Source organism: Tasmannia lanceolata, unplaced genomic scaffold, assembly GCF_043159265.1.
Source record: "Tasmannia lanceolata isolate RefF3 unplaced genomic scaffold, GAP_Taslan_0.1 ptg000005l, whole genome shotgun sequence".
In the NCBI taxonomy this organism is placed as follows: Eukaryota; Viridiplantae; Streptophyta; class Magnoliopsida; order Canellales; family Winteraceae; genus Tasmannia; species Tasmannia lanceolata.
In genome coordinates this window covers 4,969,644-4,991,409 of record NW_027518682.1, presented here as the reverse complement: position 1 = coordinate 4,991,409, position 21,766 = coordinate 4,969,644, and the positions used below count along the sequence as shown (strand labels likewise).

The window sequence follows — 21,766 nt, the reverse complement described above, 5'->3', positions numbered from 1 at the left end:
CATGCAATAGCGTGAGGCCATCTTCTATGTGGCAGGAAATTATACCTATAGGCCATCTTCTACGTCCTCGGCAAGAAATTCTCCACCTTAAGAGAGACGCAAAGAGAGAGAGAGATGCAAATAAGGACTAAAAGTGAGAGAGAGAGAGAGTGAGAGAGAGAGAGAGAGAGATGCAAATAAGGACTAACAGTCCGGGTGATGACAGCTTTTAGAGCTCATCTACCTTGATTTGGGTTTTAAAAATTAACCTGATTTCCATTTCAGTCGTCACAACAGAAGGAAAGAATGATAACCACGCTCAATTTCTTTTGTTTGGGTTGAACCCAACCAGTAGGAGAAATGGTTTGTTTGATATTTTTGGATGTAAATGGCTTATAGCCAATAACTTCAAATTGGAAACAATACACTCTTCAGTCTGGCACTAGAATACATGGAACAGACTACAAATAAACAAAATAGAAAAGGTTACATTTAAAAAATAAAACTATAACACAAAGGTCAATCATCTTTGCCAAGTGGAAAGGAGTATTTAGACTACATTTCCAGCGCACTGAGTTACTAGTCTTGTTACCCTGCAATAAGAGTTGTCAAATCACAAAAGCATTAGAAGAAATGAACAAATAATGACATATTTAAGCATCACATAGAGATCAATGTATTTATCAAAGTCAGCTTGCCTTCCCAATTGGGAGAGTTCGGGTTCCGCCAATAGCAACTGGTGGAGTGGTTTTTGATTAATTTCCCTGTTACCACCAGAGAAAAAAAGGAATAGGGTGGATTAAGATTTGAGTCAGGATTCTGCACCATATTTTTGTAGCATATTGGAAGCATAATAGGGTTAGAATTAGAGTCTGATCATATGCTGGAACTCCAATCTTGACAATAAAAGAACCGACGAAGCAGCCTCTAAAAGTGTTTAGCTCCAGCATCAGAGAATATAGAAAATCACCAGAAATTATTATTTTTTGAATGAAAAATCACCAGAAATTATAATCAATAGCTAATTACTTGCACCGTCATGATAACTTTCAATGAATTTTTCCATAATGATAAGCATTAGTTACTAAAAATGATTTTTTTTTTGTGGCGAAGAATGGCTCAAATTCAACATAGTAAGACAATATATGGAATAATTAGAGTTCTAATATGACTATATGAGACTACACTTGGTATAATAATGGACTATATGGCGAGTCTAAAATCACAATTCTGTAACTATATGTGGAGAAAACACAACGCTAGTGAGATAAAAATGCTCAAATCCAATAAGAAAATAAAGATCACACATCATCAAGAATTTTTTTTTTTTTTTTTGAATGGTATCATCTCAAGAGAGAAGTATAATGAGTCTAAAATCACAATTCTGTAACTGTATGTGGAGAAAACACAATGCTAGTGAGATAAAAATGCTCAAATCCAATAAGAAAATGAAGAACACACCTATCATGAAGAGAAAGCAGCTTATGGTGGAGTGTGTAATCGGCACCAACATAGGTGACAATCAGACTGCCAGCATCTGGGTGAGGCCAGCTCCGCGAGGTAGGGAACCTCAATATGAAGGTTCCTGGTTTTTGGAGTCCTATAGGCCCTCGAAGTGAAGCTTCTGCTTCTTCCTTCGTAATTAATCCTTCTATCCACTTGGGTGAAATGCATTCCCAGATCGTATTTATTTGATCCCTTGACAAGGAATGAGCTACAGGATATAACCAATGCCACATCTTATCAAACTCCTCACGAGTTATATTGTCACAGGATCCAGCTATTCTACGTAAAAGATCCATGTCCTGAAATAATGGGTGAGATTAATACTTAGAAGAAATAACTTTGAATCAGCTATGTATCCATATGAGAGAAAAAAAAAATGAAAACTCAGATGCAACCTGTCCTGATAGACCTCTACCAGAGCAACGAGAGATCTTCCTGAATCTCTTCTCAATTTCCCGAGCTGCATTTTTCCAAAGAATATGGTGATTGTTCTGTGAGACCAATTTCCAAATATCAGCCCCCTCTTGGACCAATTGCTTTGCGATCAATATTTGGTACCTGAAAAGAGTAGCTTTAAAGTCACTATGCATTCTGAAAGAGAGAAACTAAAGTTGCAGTGCACCAAGAGTTTCAAGATAAAATCTGTTTAACATTACCGGTGATGAGAACACCCTGTGTATAAGGAAACCTGCTCTGCAAACTCAGCGATATCTAGGTCAGTAGAAGAAGTTACAACCTCTCTGAGTAATATAGAGCGCCCATGTATGCCTTCTAGGCAATATTTGAAAAGGGTCAAGTCTGAAATTGGATTTCTAGGATCAGCCATCCTTTTGAAGGCAGAGTTTCTGGCATGAACACTCTCGGAATCGGATGGAATATCGTCTGCTCCTTTGACATTTTCTAATTTGTCCTCCAAATTTGTTTCTAAGGTAGTCTCATCCTATGTTAATGTTGAACAAGTGAGACACCAATGGAAAAGAAATAAATCATGGTGAAACAAAAATAGCTATGAATAGTTAAATTAGTTCAGAAAATTGGATGCATACATCATGGGTAGTAAAGGCATGAGGGTTAGACCCATCATTTGGATGTTCTGAGGTAGTGTTAGCATAGGTTCTCATTGACGATTTTTCAGGTGCTAATTTAGCACGTTTGGGAGAGTGGCTGTACTTCGATTCACGTTGAATCGGAGTCTGTAAATTAGCATCTCCATTATTATGCTGAATTTCGGGTGATCCCTCATCTGCTCCTGATGACTGGGGTCCATCAAGTTGCTGAGAAGTGGAACTCGGCTTTTTCCACATGATGGACGATGGTCGGTTGTTGCGATTGCGTGAGATACAACGAATTGGACGGGAGTACGCCTCAAGAAAAGGATATTTTCGAGTTCCTGGGGAGTCAAAACGTACACGGAATAGTCTATTCTCACATTTGGAAGAAAGCTGAAATGGCAAAAGCAGCAAGTCATTAATGAAGTTTGCTAAAAATAACTACAAAATAGTATATGCTCACAGTATATTCTGCAAATTGTTGCTTATCGACTAAATGGATTTGAATTAGACAAGGTTTATTGTAATAAACACCTGAGAAATTTTAAGTTTAAAGGATGCACGACCATTAAGAAGTTTAATTGGTCTATCAGTAGAAGGAAATTCAACTCCATCGTAGCTTGTCAAAAGAGGGGCTTCTGCATTGTCTTTTGGTTTCTCAACAGGTGCTCCATTATCAGCATATACAAGTGAAGCAACTAGCTGAAAACAAACCAACCCATCATAATTAGATGAAATATCTAGTCCCAGTCAAAGTTCAGGGTCAACAGAAAATTTGTGAGACATAAACTAAAGACAATAACCTCCATTTCCTTGTCTACTGAGCGGCCAAGGGCATCAACTAAAACAACATCAAGAGAAAAATTTCTGCGACAAGATGCCTGTAATTCAGTGAAACTATCAGTTCAGAAAATAGAATGGAAATAAGTGCAACCAATTGGCTTCTCTTGTACGTCATGAACATTAGAATATGTAGTAGTGAAGGCCAAATACATGGCCTTTTTCTTTTGCATGAATATAAAAGATTCGAAGAAGGCAACTGATATGTGTGCCCATGTTTTCATAATGGGACGGACTCATTTTGTTTTACATGTGTTAACCATCTGTCGAAGGCTATTACAAGTACCAAAAAGTTATTAGCAGCCAATAAGAGAATGAAAAACAAGTTCTTCCCATTATCAAAACAAGGTCATCCGAATATCAGTAGCCTTCCATGAAACCTACAAGTTGATGAGTCTATATGGTAACACAGGATACATAAAAGTTTTCTTTCTGAACTAAATTGGCCATACCCCAAAAAAAATGCAGATGTGACTAAACCTCGTTAAAATATCATTTCCTTTACATGATAAAGAGAAACACAGGATATATAAAAGTTTTCTTTCTGAACTAAATTGGCAATACCCCCAAAACTGCAGAGGAGACTAAACCTGGTTGAAATATTATTTCCCTCATATGATAAAGAGATTTTGGCCAATTGCTGGGAAGAGAGGTTAACAGCTACAACAAAACATTTGTGCATGAATAAGGATGATTATCATTTTGCAGTTTTTTGGACAGAATAGAAATCCAATTGATAGGAGAAAGTAACTACGGTATTTTCTGTCAACATTACTTTCCCAGACAAAAAAAATTTCTACCATGTAGTTATTATCCCAGGTGTTCCAGAGATGATAGATGTTGGTTACCAAATGAAAACATCACCTGACTAGGAAGAGAGAAATAAATAAGGTCCCGTTCGGATGCCGAGAAGTTTTTTTTCTTTTTTTCTTTTTTCAATGTTGGATGCCGAGAAGATTTTGATTTGGATTTCTCATATTTGCAGCCCTTTTTGCATTGTGATTTGGATCAAATCCTTGGATTTTCAAATCAGCGGCTGACAGTGAAAAAAATCATATTCCAAATATGCTGTGGAAATAAGTAATTGGAAATCCACAGATCTGGCAGTTTCCACGACCCTCTTTGCTCCTCAACCTCTCCCCTCTATTAGGAAGTACCCCCTTTCCTCTCTGTCTCCCTCAACATGAGCTGGCGGATCTATTCATTTTGTATTCAAAACTCAATTCCAAATCCAAATACAAAATATGAGGTATCCAAACGAGCCCTAAATAAAATTGCTTTAACTGGTAGTCTGGTACAGAGTACAGACTATAAGAAAATGGATTCCAAAAAAAAGGATACTTTGGATTTTATTTGGTCATTCATATAAGGATTAAAAGATAACACTCACTTCATCAACCAAGAATCCGTAAGGAGATTTTATTTGGTCAACATCTTCTCGGATCCAACCGGCCGGATAGGAAATGCTTCAACCAGGCAAACTTGTATGGAACGATCCTAACATGCAGAATCTTGCATAGCAATCTATAAGGAAAAAGGAAAATTAACCTATTGAAGATGTACTCTATTCTAATAAATATTCATTTAATTCATCTGAGGTGGCTGCTCTCTTATGCAACAGCCCGCCCGTGAAATGCCTTCTGCAATGGTCCCTAGCAAATCCCATATATATATATATATATATATATATATAATATATATATAGAGAGAGAGAGAGAGAGATTTGTTAGGGACCGTCGCATAAGGCATTTCGTGGAATGGCTGTTGCATGAGACAGAAGCCACATAGGCTCACTTTTCAACAGATCTTGTCATTATTAATGAGGTGGCTTCTCATTCATGCAACAGACGTTCCGCGACATGCCTTATGCGATGGTCCCTAGCAAATCCCACACACACACACATACCTCACATACCCAATTGTATCATATGGATTGATTTTGTCTATGGAAATTAGAGACTACTAATAGATTTCTGTGCAATGTTCACGGATGAGGCTGGGATGTTTGCAACTATAAAAATGGCATTGCCTCATCATGATACCATTTTGGGTTCATAGTAAAGATGGGTAGCAATAAGTACGGCATTTCAAACATGAAGGCTAATGAGAATTACAGGAAAAATTATTACCTCAAGAGAATTATGCTTTTACACTTCAAATTTTTTTCTTTTTTTTTCATTCTAGCTCATTATTTGATGGTCCTTTCCTTTTCTATGCTTATGATTTTTGCCAACCACAAAACGCTAAGATACGGTACGGCAGGAAAAAAAGATGCTTCTTGGAATGGAAAAAATCTCTAACCTTTCCACCTACTACGCTCCAAACACCATCACCACCTTCCTCAACTTCATGATTTTCAGAGACACATGAACCATCAAGAGATAATTCTAGAGGTGGGTTCTGCAATCAAATGAATGTGTTTCTTAGATATGAAGGTACAATATGACTCTATAATGAACTTAGGAAGTTTGAAACTACGCTCAAGTGATATCATGTTTGAAAACAGGTCCTCTCCTTATTACATACCTTGAGAAAGTGGTCTGTAGCAGATGATGATAGAGACAAGACTCGAACATAATGGACATAGCCCTGTAGCCGTCCATCAACTCCGTCATTACCGACCAAAATTACTTGCTGAAAATTGTCCTGTTCAGAATCATTCTTTGCTGAGGATGATAGGGTCTTCTCTCTAACCATTACTCCATCAATATGAAGGTGCATAAAATTTGTAGCCACCTAATGTAAGCACACTGATCAATTCTACAAGTTACTCAACAAGAGAACATAAAATTATCTCAAACTACATGCGGAATTCGGAGCATAGTATATTGAGCTGGATTTTGGGCCCACAAGCCAAACTACATTTTGCCGTTTGATGATAACAGTTTGCCAGCTCAAAACATGATCAGAGTATATGAAAAAGAAAAGAAACAAAAAATAAAAACCTTGAAATCCCCCAAAAACTTCTACTTAAGAGTTCAAGAGGAGCTTGGAAACTCCTTGGTGAAACACTGTAACTTTTCATTCCAGAAAAGGTTAAATAGGTCCCTGAAACCCCTTGAAAGTACCATTCACTGTTGCAGAGAACTTCACGTTCTAGAAGGTGTTTCAGCTCTCAGACTTTGAGAAGGGCATTATGTATTCTATATCTGCCTTCCCATTATGGTTATGGATATTTATCCAATCTGATAAAAGATGAAATGCAATTTCATTAAGCATATAAACTGTTGCATAGTTTCTTTAAAAAAAAAAAGAATTCCTCATGATTCCCATCGATTCTAATCTTTCAAATTCAATAGAATATAAAGAAATAAAGCTTGTGAACTCATGAATGAGATATGCTATTACCCATGTCATGGAACCACTACAATTAGGAAGGATATCACATAACTAGATCTCTTTTAAGTATTTGATGATCAGAACAGGTTTCTGATGATAAGATCATGGTATTACCCATGTCATGAAACCACTACAACTAAGAAAACTATTGGCATACCTAGATCCTTTTTAAGTATTTGATAATCAGAAGAGGTTTCTGACACATAACTCTTGACTAAAGGAAAAAACCCCATAACAATACCAATTGGTTCTCCCATTTAAATAACCAAAACACTTGCATTATAAGTTTATAACAACGAACCTCACATCCGACATGGACCCATTTCTCTAGTGGAAACTCGATCCCCGCAGATATGCATGACAAGTCACCACAGGAAGCAGATGTGTTGGGATGGGGAGCTTCTTCGTGCAGGAACAGGAACGGAAACAATGTCATTTTCTTCTCATCGTTCAATAGAAGAAAAGGAACATTGCCTTCAATACTAGGATGCGTCTGGGTAATCAGAAAAATGTAAATTCATTCACCATTGCATGATTAAAAAATAAACTAAAGCAGGAAATAAGACTTTTCTAAATTATGAAAATGGAGTAGGGAGAGATGTCGTATTTGGTGCCTGAATGAATCTGGTACCCAGAAAAACATGATCCCCGTGAAGTGTCGATGATGATTGAAAGACTAGCAGAGATACAGGTATAGAAGGTTAGATATCGCCTTCGGTATTGGAATCCATCCGGTTAACAACAAAATAAATGCAAACTCGTTCATATATCTGCAACTAATTTTGGAGAAAACACAAAAATCTGGACAAATGGAAAATGGGTATTGCGGTTCATGACGAAAAAAGGCCAAAATAAACAGCAAAAAAACACAAAACTAGAAAATGACAACTGCATCTGGTGGTGAAAAATGGATAGATATGCAGAGAGGCTAATGAATAGCCCTATGATTGAAATGCATTTGTGCACCCCTAAGAAACCCCAAATTGATCAAATTTTCAGCAACCAACAATACCAAGAGACAGAAAGAAAGAGAAGTTTATGATGTAAAATGAGCAGAAAGAATGCCGAAAGGAAGATAAATCCTCTAGTCCTCAGAATCCTTCTATAAAACCAAGAAAAAATATAAAACGTCATTTTTTTTTCCAGACAATGGAACTGAGAGTCTGAGAAAAAAAAAATCATGAAATCAGCAAGTGGGTATCCTTTTGTGGTGAAAATTGATTACAAAAATGACAAGAGAAGGGGGGAAAATATTACATTTTTCAATCGTAATGCATTTGGATACCCAAAAAAAAAAAAAAAACACAAAACACAAAACACAAAACAATCTGTGGCGAAAATTGATTACAAAATGACCAGAGCAAAGGGAAAAAAATTACATTTTGAAATCAAATGCGTTTGGATACCCAAAAAAAACACAAAACAATCATTTTCTCAAATTGACTGATCAGACGAGGAAATAAGAAAAAAGGGTAAATGGGTATTGTCTTTGATGATGAAAAATGAATAGAGAGATGAGAAAAGAGACCTGAGAAATGATCGTGGAGGGATAGCGTGTGGAGCTCAACAAATAAATCCAAAGGCATAGAGAGAAACCACCTTCTTCATGATCGATGTCTATTCGAAGGTCTTTCAGTAATGAGTAATCGTCATCATCTATAACGGAGACTTGAGCTGCCATGGGCTTTCTAGTAGGTAGTTCAATCGAGTTAGGGATCATAGCTTACAAACCTCTGTGAGAAAGCTTAACCCTCACACCCTGTCCAAGGACGGAGGTTTTTGGGGGGACTTTTCGTTGAGAGGGTTTTAACATTTCTTTACCCTTTGTTTTGACCTTGACGGCCGTTAATAAACGGTTGGTGTTGTCTTTCCTTCCCCATGTACGGTAGAAATACGTAGCTCGTCAGATACTATAAAAAATACGAGTAAATAGTATGGAGAGATCAAGATCGTAAGGTTAGGATCATCCTATGGAAATTATTTCTGGGGCACAACCTATATATATGTTGTGTCATAACAAATGGACGGTTTGGATGAACCTATGGAGTGGGATGCACAGTACTTTATTAAAAATACTGGACTATACGGCTACGTACCATATAAAATCTCCTAAAAATACATATATGCGATCTAGGGAAATGTTATCAACACTACTGTATTTTGATGTGAGCACTCTCACTTTATTAAAAGTACGGTACGGGCTGCACCATAGGATGATCTAAACCGTCCATTAGATGGGCCACAGCCTAAATAGGTTGTGCCCCAAAAATTATTGAAAACTTTTTTCCCCAAAACTTTGACCCCCAAAAAAAAAAAAAAAAAAAAAACCTAACTGATGGAAGAACTTTCCACAATTAAGAGGGAAAAGACATAAGGTGTGTTTGGCGTACCGTTTGAAATAGCGTTTAAAACGCCGTTTTGCAAAACAATGTTTTTGTTCAAAATGGCATTTTGCCAAACGGCGTTTTCATGTTTGGTTCGCTAGATCAAAACGACATTTTAAACGGCAAACGGAGATATTGTGTGTTTGGTTGCAAATGCCCCAAAACGGAGTTTTAGTGGTAAAATGACCAAAAAGGGCATTGTTTGGTTGGCCTCAATGTAACTCAACTACTCTCTCATTAGGCCCAATATTAAAAGGTCATTAGGATCTCATTCAAACACTATTAAAATTAAACATCATTGCCAAAAAATAAAATAAAAATGGCTATACATTTGGGGTTCTTCTCCTTCTTCTTAACGGCCGGATTTGACGGATGAGTGGAGGCGCTGAGGCAGACGAGTGGTTTTGCAACTTTGCAAAGTATATGAAGAAAGTAAGAAATTAGGGTTTCTTTTAATTCTTTTATCTTTAAAAAATCAAAATTAAGATATCATATAATGATATCAGCAGCCCCATTGTTTTGAATTAAATATTAACAATTTAACAAATTTGTGTCATCAAGAATGATATTAATACCCCTACTTTTTTTGTATTTGACGTAAAGCATAAAGTCGCACGCATATATGTAAAAATGAGTTCAAAACGGTGTTTCAAACGCCAGACGGTGTTTTAAACGGTACGCCAAACACGCACATAATTATGTTTAATCTAGAGGGGTATCAACATAAATTGGAGCTCCCACTAAATAGGGCTAGTTGAAATCATCTTTTTGTATGAAATATTTTTCCCCCTCCAAACTTTTCTAGAAAATTCCTGCAATCCAAACAGTGCCAAAGGGCTTTGTTTCATCTTAGGTAATATCAAGATCCCTTCTTTTAGTACGATTAATCACCCCACTATTTGCTTTTAAATTTCTTTAGTTGGTTATTACGGTTTGTGATGAGTTGTCACAGCCAATGAAAGAGAGACTAACATTATTTGCATATAATCTTCCATACAAATAGTATAAATAAGGATTATTATTCCATTTGCATATAAGATAATATCATTTTCAGTGTGGATTGCCAGATGAACGGTTTCGATTGCAATGCATTATTTTTTTTATTTTTTTTACTTCACAATAAATAGCTATTTATTATTTGACTAAAAAATCTAATATAATATAGCTAACATTTCCGATTTCTTCAACACTTCCGTTGCAGTTCGCGGAAACCCTCGTTACTTAGCAGGTACGCACCATAAAACATTTATTATTTCTTCTACAATTCTCTCTCTCTCTCTAGTCGCGTTTCTTTTCTCTGAAACAGGTCAAAATCTCTCTCTTATTTTTTTACCTCTTCTTTTTCATTTTTTATGTAGAAGAACTTGAATTTCTTGAATGGATAATCGTAATTTGTTACGCAGTTCCTTTTCTATTTCATTTGCCTGTTTTGATTCTGTTTCGCATGTTGCAATTCTTGGTAGATCGAACGAATTATGTTGTGTAAAATCTCCGATTCGAAACCCTAAACCCTAGACGGACTGATTTGGTATTTCAAAGGCTCTTCGCTTATTAGATGTTGGGATTTGCAATCCTTATGATGCCTCTTCTATTCGATTAGCAGTATTTACTTTTGATGGTGATTGTATTTATTCAATGTTCTTTTATCTTTTTAATTCCTAGTTCACCGAGGTAATCAATGGCATGATAGGTCTTCTGTAACCTTGAAACTGTAATCGTTTTCAAGAAATTGCCTTTTCGTATTTTCTTTTCTTAATACTTGGATTTTCGTATTTGTTCTAGTTTTTTGCTTTCTTTGTCGTATTTTATTTCAATTCTTGAATATATTTCTTCCAATTTTATATTCGATGCTAAAATCTTATATTTATTTATGAAATGATTTTCTCGAGATTGGTTTATCTTTCTTTCTTTCTTCTGTCCTGTTCGTTTAAGATTATGACAACTGACTTTGAGTGTTAAGCCTATTATTGAACTCATAATTACATTTAAATTTGAGTCCAATAATCGGTTTAGCACTCACAATCGGTTGTTATAATCTTAAACGGACATGGCCTTCTTCTTCTCGCCTATTGATTTTACACAGTGACATGGTGATCCTGAAAACATTCTCCATGAATTGATCAGCATAGGTTGACGAAACAGTGTCCAGATGTTAGAATATAGCCTAGATGGTTGTAGCCTCTGGAGGGTTACATAAAATTGATGGTCTTTCTTTAAGGAGAGAGAGAGAGAGAGAGAGAGAGAGAGAGAGAGAGAGAGAGAGAGAGAGAGCCCTTGTTAGCTCAGCTGGTTAAGTAATGGTAAAAATGTCTGGAGGAAACCACCAAAAATTGATTGAACATGTGTGAGGAATCCAAACTAATTCTGCTTTCATTTCCCTTCATTGCTAAGGCTGGACAAGTTACGGTGGGTTCTGCAATGTATATCCACATACTGTTTATCACTTCTGGCTAAAGGCCGGCTGAAGGATTTTAATATTTTGGTTTCTTGACTGCTGTTGGCTTTTACTGTTGCCAATTTCCTCGTTCTGAACAGTTCATCTTTCATGTAGCGAGAGTCAGACACACAAATAATGTCCAAATTGATGCTTTTTATTTATTGATATTTTAACCCCCTTGTGAAACATAAGCTTAACTTTGATTACTTGTTCTTCTGCAGTTAAGAATTTTCACGTGTGACGTTACCAGCCCTGTCTAAAAATCAGCACAATGGTTTCTTTTGAGATGAATGACAGGAAAAGTATGCAGTCTCGCGTAGCATGTTCTTACTCTTTCCCACAATGATTAATATTTTATAAATGACATAATCCTGTTGAAATTGAATTCACTCTTGAAGTTATGCAGTTCTTTCACGTTTATTTATTTATTTTTCTCCTGACATAGTGGATATGAGATGGCCAAACTGTTTTTATGTTTCCTGAACTTTACTTATCTGTTTAGTATGAAACATGCTCTTGACCAGGGTCAATATTTCTTAGTAGCATCTTTTAATAGGTACATGCTGTCTTGGTAATTGTATCTTCCTTTTTCTTTTGAGACTTATTTAGTTTAGCACTTGTGTCGCATGCCAGCTCTTATTTCAAGTATAAGCCAAATTTTGTAACGATCACATTTCACTGTTTTCTTTCTGAGATTGGTCCTCTTCCCTAGAAATAATTGAATGGATGCACTCAACACGATATTTTATGTATGCCCACACTTTGGTCCTCTTCCCTTCCCTAAAATAATTGAATGGATACGCTCAACAGTTGATATTTTTAGATATGTTCACACTTCGTCAATTTAGGGCCACTTCTTGGAGTTTGAAATTTTGGAAACATATGCAAATGATATAATTTAAAGATGAAACTTCAGCAAATGCTAGAATAAACACATACACAATTATGAACTCTCACATAAGCTTGGGAATCATCCATATTGATTTAACAACATTGAACACCTAGTAACATGTAATGTCGTGCATGTCTGAGAATTCAGTACTTACCAAATCTTACTTGCAATTCATATAAATATTTATACATAATATATGCACCACATTTCACATGTAATTCATATAAATATAATTTTGTAACACATACTAATATAGTATACCACTATTACGTTTACAATTTTGATTTTGGTATGCGTTTTGATTTTCGTACGTATTTTGACCGTTTCGATTTCGGTTTCAGTGGGGATGAAAACATAAACATTTTAGTCGTTTTGTGGGTGGAAATTTAAAACCATGTCTATGATAAAAATACTCTTAACGATTCATTAACAAAAAGTAGATAGATCTACTGCTAGGGGAATCAATAGTGTCAGGAGAAATTGCTTCAAGAAGCCGTGGGTACACTTCTTTATAATGGGATCCCACGGGCAACCAATTAGGGATGGTCATAATAAAATTTAAAAGTCAATTTCAGATGTAAGTGAAGGCAGAGGGAAGATTTTGTGAGACTCGGTAAACAGGTCGATTATTCCGGGCATTCCATCATTGTCGTGGGCCCTTCGCTTTCATTACATCGATGTGGATTGCCTTGAGAAATACCAATAGAACTTTTCCAAACATTTGTAATTTGTGGTCTAATCAAATAACATATTGCTTCCAACACAGTGATTGCAAAAAGTAAAATTTGGGAAAAGAACCAATTATGTGGGAAATACTTCAAGAAGTTATGCAGGTGCTTCCCATATTGCCGAATAGCGCATCTACCCTGCATAGAAGTAGGCATGCAGGCGTTTTAGTGGAGGGACATGCTAAGCCCGAGAAAGGAAGAAGAATTGGACTATGGCTACTGGAAATCAACAGAGACTTTATACGACGAAACCAAGAGTATTGACAACCATAACTTCACTAGTGACAATATGAATTTCCCTAAGATGCTTGAGCTGAACATGTTTCCGACTTTCACTAGCTGTTGCCATCATTTTGCTGAATTTGATAACCACATCCGATTTTTGCTAGTCTTTGTAGAAGTTGAGTTCAGAGGGAAAGCATCCTAAGGGAAACATATCCAAGTTGTTGCTTTAATCATTTAAATGGAGCTTTCATCTTAATTATGTAAATACAGCCCATGCATTGATACAGATGATATTGACCTCCCTAAGCTCTGGTCTTTTTCATGTCCGGAAATCCTTTTCAGTTTTTGAGTGAACGTTTAAGATGCAATACGAGGGAGCTTTAATTCTTAGAGGTTCAAAAGCTCTGAAAGATCCTTGGCCAAAATTACTGTAATTTAAGAAGTAAGCAAACAAGCAGATGGGCCGTCGTCCATTCAGCATAAATTTGCACAATTGGCCTGTCCGCTTGAGGCTTGTTGGAGTCGGGCTGTCTAATATTAACCTAAAGGTTTCTGAGTCGTAACTGATAGCTCTGGTTGATAAGGTTGACTTCACTCATCACATAAGAAGCCAAAATGTTCTCTAACAAGAGAATAGCCGCTTCTACTGCATTCCACAGTCACAGTTCATGCTTAAAAGTGTTAGCTTCTTTGACTCTGAATGGTAAATTATAGAAGTCTGTAGAATCCTTTTCTCCATGCATAGTTTATACTTTATAGAAATCTGTAGGATTCTGCATTCCACAGTGCTTTCTAGTTTTCTTTGAGTCTAAATGTTAACTTATTGTAGTCTCTTGAATCCTTTTCTTCATGCATGTGTTCACACACTCATTTTATTACTTTTTTTTTTTTTTTTGAATAATTCATTTTATTACTATTATTATTCTTAGTGCTATTATTTTCCCCTGCTTTACCCGTTTCTTGCATACTCTCTTTTGATAAATGATACTTGTAGGCCATGTTTGGCAGCCATGAAATATTAGTTTATCCAGTGGTGGGAGAGAGGCAAGGAGGGTGGGAGAGGGAGAGAATTGAAAGGGCATGCATGAGTGAGGAGAGGGTGAGAAGTGACTGAAAACCAAGGGAGATTGAATACTCAAATTATTTCCCTATTTCTCATCCACTTCGAACCATCTCCTCAATCATGCCCTCTCAATTCTCCCACTCTCCCTACTCTCTCAATTCTCCCACTCTCCCTACTCTCTCACCACTTGGTAAACTACTATTCCATGGAAAAAAATTCATGGTTGCCTAACATGGCCTTAATGTTTAAGAAGACCGTAAACATAACCACTTTTTTCTTTAGTTTTTTCATCAGTCATCCCCATCTCCAGTATGTACTTTTTCAACTTAACCACTTTTTTCCTTAGTCTTTTCACCACTCATCACGATCTCCAGTATGTACTTTTTCTCTAACTGTGTGAGATCTAAAATGAAACAGAGATTGGACTTGGGCTGACGGGCTTTGGTGTATTTTTCTCGTTTTTGGGAATTATATTCTTCTTTGACAAGGGGCTTCTTGCCATGGGAAATGTAAGTTAGCATTTCTGTTTCATGCTTATTTGTTTTAGGTTCCCTTTTCCTTTTCAAATTCACTCTTCCTGTGCTGATTTTAACGATTGGCTTATTTGTGTGGCACTTATCAGATCCTGTTCTTATCAGGGGTGATGTTAACCATCGGATTGAAATCTACCATGCAATTCTTCATGAAGCGCCAGAACTACAAAGTGTGATAATCTTTTCAAGCCTACTTTTGCATACTTATTGAACGATTATATTTTCATATTCTCTTGTCATTTATGCACTTCCGATGATTGGACAGGGTACGATTTCATTTGGTGCTGGTTTCTTTCTGGTCCTCGTGGGATGGCCTGTCATGGGCATGATCTTGGAGTCATATGGGTTCCTTGTACTCTTCAGGTCTGAGAAATTTCTTCCCAAGTTTTGACCCATCTATTGATGTTTCATATATTTGCTTGCTGATTTGGTCTATTGGACAGTGGCTTTTGGCCGACTCTGGCAGTATTTCTGCAGAGGATACCAATTCTTGGTTGGATATTCCAGCAACCATTTGTAACATCGGTAAGGAAACTTAACAAATATTTCATACCAAGAAAAGTCTCTTCATCTCTGCATGGTGGTTGAGATTTCGTTATTATGTTTTGCAGTTCTTCGACCGCTACAGAAGTAGACGAGTACCTGTGTGACAATTCCAAATCAGTGTGGACCCAACGATCCAACACATGGGACGAATCTCCTGTAAGATAGTATCTGACCAAGATTTGAACTCTTGAATTTTTTTTGGTGTCATTTAGAAAATGTTCTACATGATAGATGTTGGACCCTTTTTTTTAAAGATAGAGATATGGATGACCTTATATTTGTATAATTCAGCTTTTTTGTCATGCCAATTTCAATGATGTTCTTTTCTGTCTCCCATTGTCTTCGTCACAAATTTCTTAGCAACCTTTGAAACCTTATTTTTCAAGGAAAAATGTTTCCAAGAAATTTTGTATTCTGGACTGGGACAAATTGGTACTGTGAATAATCAAATGGTGGAGCCGTGGAGACGCAAATAATCAAAGTAACAGAGAGAAAATAGAAAGAGGGTTGGAAATGAGAGGTATGCAAGGCAAGCCGAGGCTTTCATGACTTTGATATCCTCACTTATGCAGGTGGCTACCATGGAAATATGATATGTGCATATCGGTGGTGTGTATGGGGTTAGTTAGAATGTAGTTATTATGTGGTTATGGGTTATGTGTTTTAGGATTGTGGGTGTTAGCTATTAATTGTCTTGTAAGTGGGTAAATGTGCTTGTGATGTTGCACTGCCGTTGTAGTTGTATTTAAGTAGTTGTATTACAATGGAAATGAAGAAGTTTACAAGAAATAAATCTTATTTAGGAGAGTCATGGTTCTCTCGAATTGAACCTGTTGGAGATCCGGTTGCCTCGAATCAACTATTTCTCTACTTTGCTGTCTTTTTTCTTTGTTTATGTGTGTTATGGTATTAACAAGTTGTATTAAAACGGATGGTCGTATGTCAGGAGGGACTATGTCTTAGGAGATTTTGGATTCCATACGTGACGATTTTCGCAAGAACAAAGCACTTATTTTGAAATTGATGGAGGGACATTGACAATTTGTAAAATGGCTTAGAACAAAATCAGCACATCGATCGATGAAATGTGTGCAAAGACGATGAAAGACAAAATCTTGAAAATGCTGATGTTCGGGGAGAGAAAAATACAAGAATTGATGGAGACAAAAAAATAAAAAAATGTGGATCCCATTACTTGGGCCACTACGATTTTGAACCGGCAAATTAACAAACACAATTGAGTGATGCTACGGTCAAAATTATTCATGTTGGTAGGGACCATTGTAGATTGGCCATGGTTCAAAATTCACATTGATCAAGTCCTGATCGTTAAATCAATGGACATCTTTCCTGTTGGATGAATGACCATTTATTGAATTCATTCATTTAATCGTGTGAATTGTCATGCGAAAGTGATTATAAAGCAATGACCAATCCACACAACAACTAGGGCACCAATTGATTGATTTGGATCATTAGACTCACCATCCATCTATATCTTGATGATTTGATCTGTACCCACATGACATCAACATGATCCGGATCAATATCCTGATGGACCCCACTGTACGGATGCCATAGCCTAAAAATTGCACTCATCCAACGATCCTAACCATCCAAAGCATGGCTTCCAATTGAATATGTTTAAGAACAACTGAGGGAAAAGCTGTTCAGATTCTCTGATTGGAGTTGTAGGATCATCCAAAGATCCCAATTTAAAAAAAACACATGCCATCTCCTTGGTGCAAGTCATCGCAGATGAACTGTTCAGATCATAATGATGCCCGAGTGTTTCACATGTCCCTTAGGTAGACTAATAATGGTTTCGGGAAAAACAAAAAGGAGATGATGTAAAAAAATGAACTGCAAAAAAAGAAGATAAACAATGAAACAATTATTAAATAAATCTCATTGTTACATTGGCCCCAAACAGAGACTCGTCCCTTATGTGTGACTGATGGTTTCAAACAAAAAAAAAAAAAAAAAGGGAAAAGGAAAGGAAATGATGCAAAATTTTGATAAAATATGAAACAATTATTAGATAAATCTCGTTCTTAGTATGTTACAAGTCCGCTAAGAGACGTGTGCCTTACATAGACTAGGGTATGCTTAGATTGCAGGAATTTTCCGAAAAACTTTGGAAAGGAATTTTTTTTATTTTTAAATTTCCTTCTTTTTTTTACACACGAAAACTGGAACCATCCCTATTCAGTTTTTACTTAGACTAGTTGCAGACCCGTGCCGCGGCGTGAAAGTGATAGTGGACAAAAATCAAATTAATTCAGAAAAGTCAATAAAATAAAAGTTGAAATATCTTTTGAATTGAAGAGAACATGTATGATTAATATACAAAAATAAAAAAAAATGTAATAAAAATGATGCCCCGGTGCTACCAATACCATGAAACCAATCATGTGGTCCATTATTATCTTCTTTCACATAAAAAAATTGTGTGAAGCATGTAGTAGAAAAAGAAAACTAATTATCAGATTTCATACATATTATTATGACTGATAGAGATGTCAGAAAGTTGGTCATAGACTGCAGCCCAAGGATGAAGTGCATTAGTTCCATAAATTCTTCCTTGTCTTACACCCTTTTCAATTGAGTGAATTAAAAATGCATGGGAGACCCAAAAATAAATAATTGTAAGTTGATTCAAGAACAAAATAGATGCGTGAATCAATGTTATGGATTTTACATAGAATATGAAGTTCTATTTTCGTCGCTATTTTCTTATTTCGGCAATACAGTTTCATATAATATATAACATAATAGATAACAGATATATATATACAAAAATAAAGAAACTCATGTGGTCATAAGAATGAGAAAAGAAAATGATTTTTCTTTGGATTGGAAGAATTGAACACTCTATGCAAACAAATTAATGGAGAGAGTTCATGCTCTTTTTTATCAGGGTTAATGGCTTCTTTTTGTTGGAAGTAAAAAATGCTAGTATTGAAAACTTCAGTACACAGAGAAAAGGAAGGGAAAAGAAATTTACAGGTTGATTTAGATTTAGCAGCATTGCCTGAAATAGTAGTGGCCTTCTCCGATAAGGTTTTGAGGGGTTGATGTAAACTACAAACCACCCATAGTTTCTACAAATATAGTATGGAGACTTAAAATGGAATTGCTTTAACAAATAAATCTCTGGTCTTCGAAACGGGAGGTTTGCATTTAGGAATGAATTCATTTAGATTCATTAATATCCAGTAATATCTATTATATAGAAGGGGGCGTTTTAATTAAAAGAAGCTGCTAATTGTAGAATGGGAAGAGATTCCATAGCTGTCGTTTGGGGAAGATAATAGGGGTTGCTTTTTCCATTTAATTCGCATATTGATAGAGATAGAGAGTTTCTTTATAAACGTTTTTTGGGAGAAAACCGATTTTGTTCCCTGCATACACGGTTTTAAATTTTGAGTAAATACCTTGTAGATAGATACGGGATGGAGAGGGATTGCCACGTGGCACCACCACGGCTTAGAGGATTCCAATTAGAGGTCTTCAAATTCTCTTTGAGGGGAAAGAAATCTCGATTCAAAATTCGGTCGGATGAGAGTGTCTTGATCCATTTTATAAAGAGTGTGTGAAACGTCAGCAAAAATTAAAACCTCCATAACTCTCTCATTTTACGTCGAAAAGTAGTGAAATTTCTACCAATCGGAGGTCTTCAAATTCTCTTTCAGGGAAAAGAAATCTCGTTCTAAATTCAGGGGGATGAGAGTGTGTTAGTCCGTTACAAATAGAGTGTGAGAAACGTCACCTAAAATTAAAACCTCCACAATTATCTCATTTTAATTCTGAAAGTGGTGAAATTTCTTCCAATTAGAGGTCTTCAAATTCTCTTCCAGGGGAAAGAAATCTCGTTTCAAATTCGGTGGGATGAGAGTGTCTTGATCCGTTTTATAAAGAGTTTTTGCACTGTTGTAACTTATTTGGAAATTCTAAGGATCTGATCTAGTTCAAAATATCAACTAAATCCAAATCTAAATCTAAATCTTGCCCGTTTGGATACCTCATATATTGTAATGGTTTCACACACAGACACAAAAAATAAATAAATAAATAAATTGACATGATGCAAAATATAGATAAGAAATAAAAGGGGGGTTTGCTAGGAACCATCGCATACAGGCATTCCTCGGATGGCCGTTGCATGAGAGAGCAGCCATCTCAGATGAATTAAATGAATAAGACAAAACCTGCTGAAAAGTGAGCGTACGTAGCTGCTCTCTCATGCAACGGCCAGCTGCAAAATTCCTTTTTGCAATGGTCCCTAGCAAATCCCAAAATAAAACAACACTGATTAGATAAATCTCATGGTTACAAGGCCCACACAGACCATAAAAAAAATGAAGCAATTATTGGATAAATCTCACAGTTACAAGGCCTCACAGACCCCCTGCAATTAATTATATGTTCTACAATGTTCTTTAATGCATGCGTACTTATTTACGTTCTAGAAACAACAAATTAAATAAAGGAAAAACAGCAACAAAAATAAAATCAAGAAGCCACGAGATGGGTAAGGGCGAGAGCAATGGCAGATAATTGGTGGAGATCATTGTTCTGCTTCGTTAATGGTGAAGTGAAAAGCTTCTTCTCTTTAAATCCATCTTCGCAATCTGAAGAATCGTCCAAGACAGAAGAAACCCATATATTTACATCATAATAACGTCCGTCTAGAAATGCCGAAACTGAGTCTTTTAGCACGGGAATGACATTTTCGTAGTGTTCCTTACAATCTTGTAGGCAGCTCTTGTAAGCTGGATCGGGACTGGATTTGTTCACTAACTCTTCTATGTAGGCCAATGTTTGTGTGGCATTGGCTAGGGCTAATTGGGTCGTGATGACTCCGAGCCCGCGAACATCCGAATTATTGCTGTTGGGATCCCCGTATAAAGAGTGTACACAAAATGGGACGTCCAATAACGGGTTGCTTTGGCCCGCTTTCCTGCATATTTGTTTGATGAAATTATCCTCGCCATTACAAGGCAAGGTTTGATAATGGAGAGAGAGGAAGACTAAGAGTAGGGAGATGAAATGCCTCATTTTTTTTTAAAATTTTCTATGTTTTGGGTGTCTCTCCTCTTCTTCCAATTGATTTTTTTATACTAGTGTCATATGGTTTGGGGCCTCGAGGTGGTTGGATGAACGGTTGGGATCATCTGATGGGGAGACTTGGGATAGCATGATTTTAGGGGGGGTCCGGTCAACCGAGACATTGTTTGAATCGGTATTTAAGAGATGACCGCGGAAGGTGCGGGAACAACTGAAGCTTTGTCCTTGTAACGGTTTTTTTTTCCGTCGGAAGGGGCCATCCACATGAAAAAAAAAAGAAGTAATGGGCCTGAGCCCGGCTTGATTATCCTATTCAGACCATGGTATTCGGTTTGGGATTGTTAAATGCTTAAAAAACGCTTGATCCATCAAGCCTTGATCTAGCCCTTTAGCTTATACATATGGGAAATCTGTTAGGGATGGGACCAAGACCACGTGGGCCACCTGATGATGTTCTACTAGATCAATGGTCTTGATTCCATAAACATGTCCCCTTGTGAGGCGAAAAAATTCAATTTTACCATCGATCTAGTTGTCTAGTTTAAATTGTTATAATCAATTTCATGATTGAATTGGTGCATCAGCCATGGATCAAGCACACCTCAATCCTACGGATGGGATCTCCGTCTGGCATCAGATCGACCTGGACTCACTGGGTTGCCTTGTGATGACTCATCAGATCAATGGTCCCAATTGCGGACCACATTCGCCACATGGATTTTTATCATCCTGATTCATTTTCCAAAAAAAGAAAAGAATCAAAGAAAGTGAACGGGCAAAATGGTAAAAATACAAACAACAAAGGCATGATTGCTGTGTATGTTCCCCGCACGTGTGGCTCACTTGGCAAATATGTGGCACATGTGGTCCCACTTTGGGCTGGCCATCGCATGTGGATTTTTCCTATCCGGGAGGTTCGAACTCGAGACCTTTAGTTCTGATACCATGTTAACTTACCAACTTCTCCAGAAGCTTAAGCTATTGGAGAAAGGCGTTATTTATCTTTTATAGTTTAACAAACAAAGCATAGCCAACAAGGGAAAGAGAATAGCTATAAATATTCTAAAAGTTTATTTTTTCATATTGCTAAAACAGTGAATGACATTTACATCCCCTTTTCCCACTATTTCCGACCCTCTTCTTTTTCTTTTCTGAACATTAAAGTCATTTTAAGG

At 36.6% G+C, this 21,766-nt stretch overlaps 2 protein-coding genes across 3 annotated transcripts; one reads left to right on the top strand and one right to left on the bottom strand.

Moving 5' to 3' along the window:
- Window positions 1–279: 279 nt before the first annotated feature.
- On the bottom strand, window positions 280–8,524 carry LOC143877188 (SH2 domain-containing protein B-like). The gene is made up of 12 exons (XM_077379082.1): window positions 8,242–8,524; window positions 7,015–7,206; window positions 5,901–6,110; window positions 5,676–5,774; window positions 3,338–3,415; window positions 3,069–3,236; window positions 2,532–2,927; window positions 2,142–2,425; window positions 1,881–2,043; window positions 1,441–1,784; window positions 678–743; window positions 280–572 (listed from the first exon to the last, which is right to left on the bottom strand). Exons 1-12 carry the CDS (start codon window positions 8,431–8,433, stop codon window positions 530–532), a joined length of 2,235 nt encoding a protein of 744 aa, XP_077235197.1. The 5' UTR covers window positions 8,434–8,524; the 3' UTR covers window positions 280–529.
- A 1,723-nt stretch (window positions 8,525–10,247) lies between these two features.
- Window positions 10,248–15,838, top strand: LOC143877187 (vesicle transport protein GOT1-like). 2 transcript variants are annotated; one of them, XM_077379080.1, is made up of 7 exons: window positions 10,248–10,325; window positions 11,756–11,836; window positions 14,860–14,951; window positions 15,065–15,145; window positions 15,241–15,338; window positions 15,419–15,500; window positions 15,587–15,838. In XM_077379080.1, exons 2-7 carry the CDS (start codon window positions 11,806–11,808, stop codon window positions 15,623–15,625), a joined length of 423 nt encoding a protein of 140 aa, XP_077235195.1. In that variant the 5' UTR covers window positions 10,248–10,325; window positions 11,756–11,805; the 3' UTR covers window positions 15,626–15,838. The 2 variants fall into 2 exon arrangements, with proteins under 2 accessions (XP_077235195.1, XP_077235196.1); XM_077379081.1 differs by lacking the exon at window positions 10,248–10,325 and adding an exon at window positions 10,345–10,403.
- The last annotated feature ends 5,928 nt before the right edge of the window (window positions 15,839–21,766 follow it).

Excerpts from the sequence above, each read along its gene's own strand:
- LOC143877188 (XM_077379082.1), bottom strand. The coding sequence starts at position 8,433 with ATGATCCCTAACTCGATTGAACTACCTACTAGAAAGCCCATGGCAGCT. Across the intron at positions 2,426-2,531 it reads ATGCCTTTACTACCCATGAT|GATGAGACTACCTTAGAAAC; the intron begins GTATGCATCCAA and ends ACATTAACATAG. Across the intron at positions 573-677 it reads GAACTCTCCCAATTGGGAAG|GGTAACAAGACTAGTAACTC; the intron begins GCAAGCTGACTT and ends CTCTTATTGCAG.
- LOC143877187 (XM_077379080.1), top strand. The coding sequence starts at position 11,806 with ATGGTTTCTTTTGAGATGAATGACAGGAAAA. Across the intron at positions 14,952-15,064 it reads GGCTTCTTGCCATGGGAAAT|ATCCTGTTCTTATCAGGGGT; the intron begins GTAAGTTAGCAT and ends GGCACTTATCAG. Across the intron at positions 15,146-15,240 it reads TGAAGCGCCAGAACTACAAA|GGTACGATTTCATTTGGTGC; the intron begins GTGTGATAATCT and ends ATGATTGGACAG.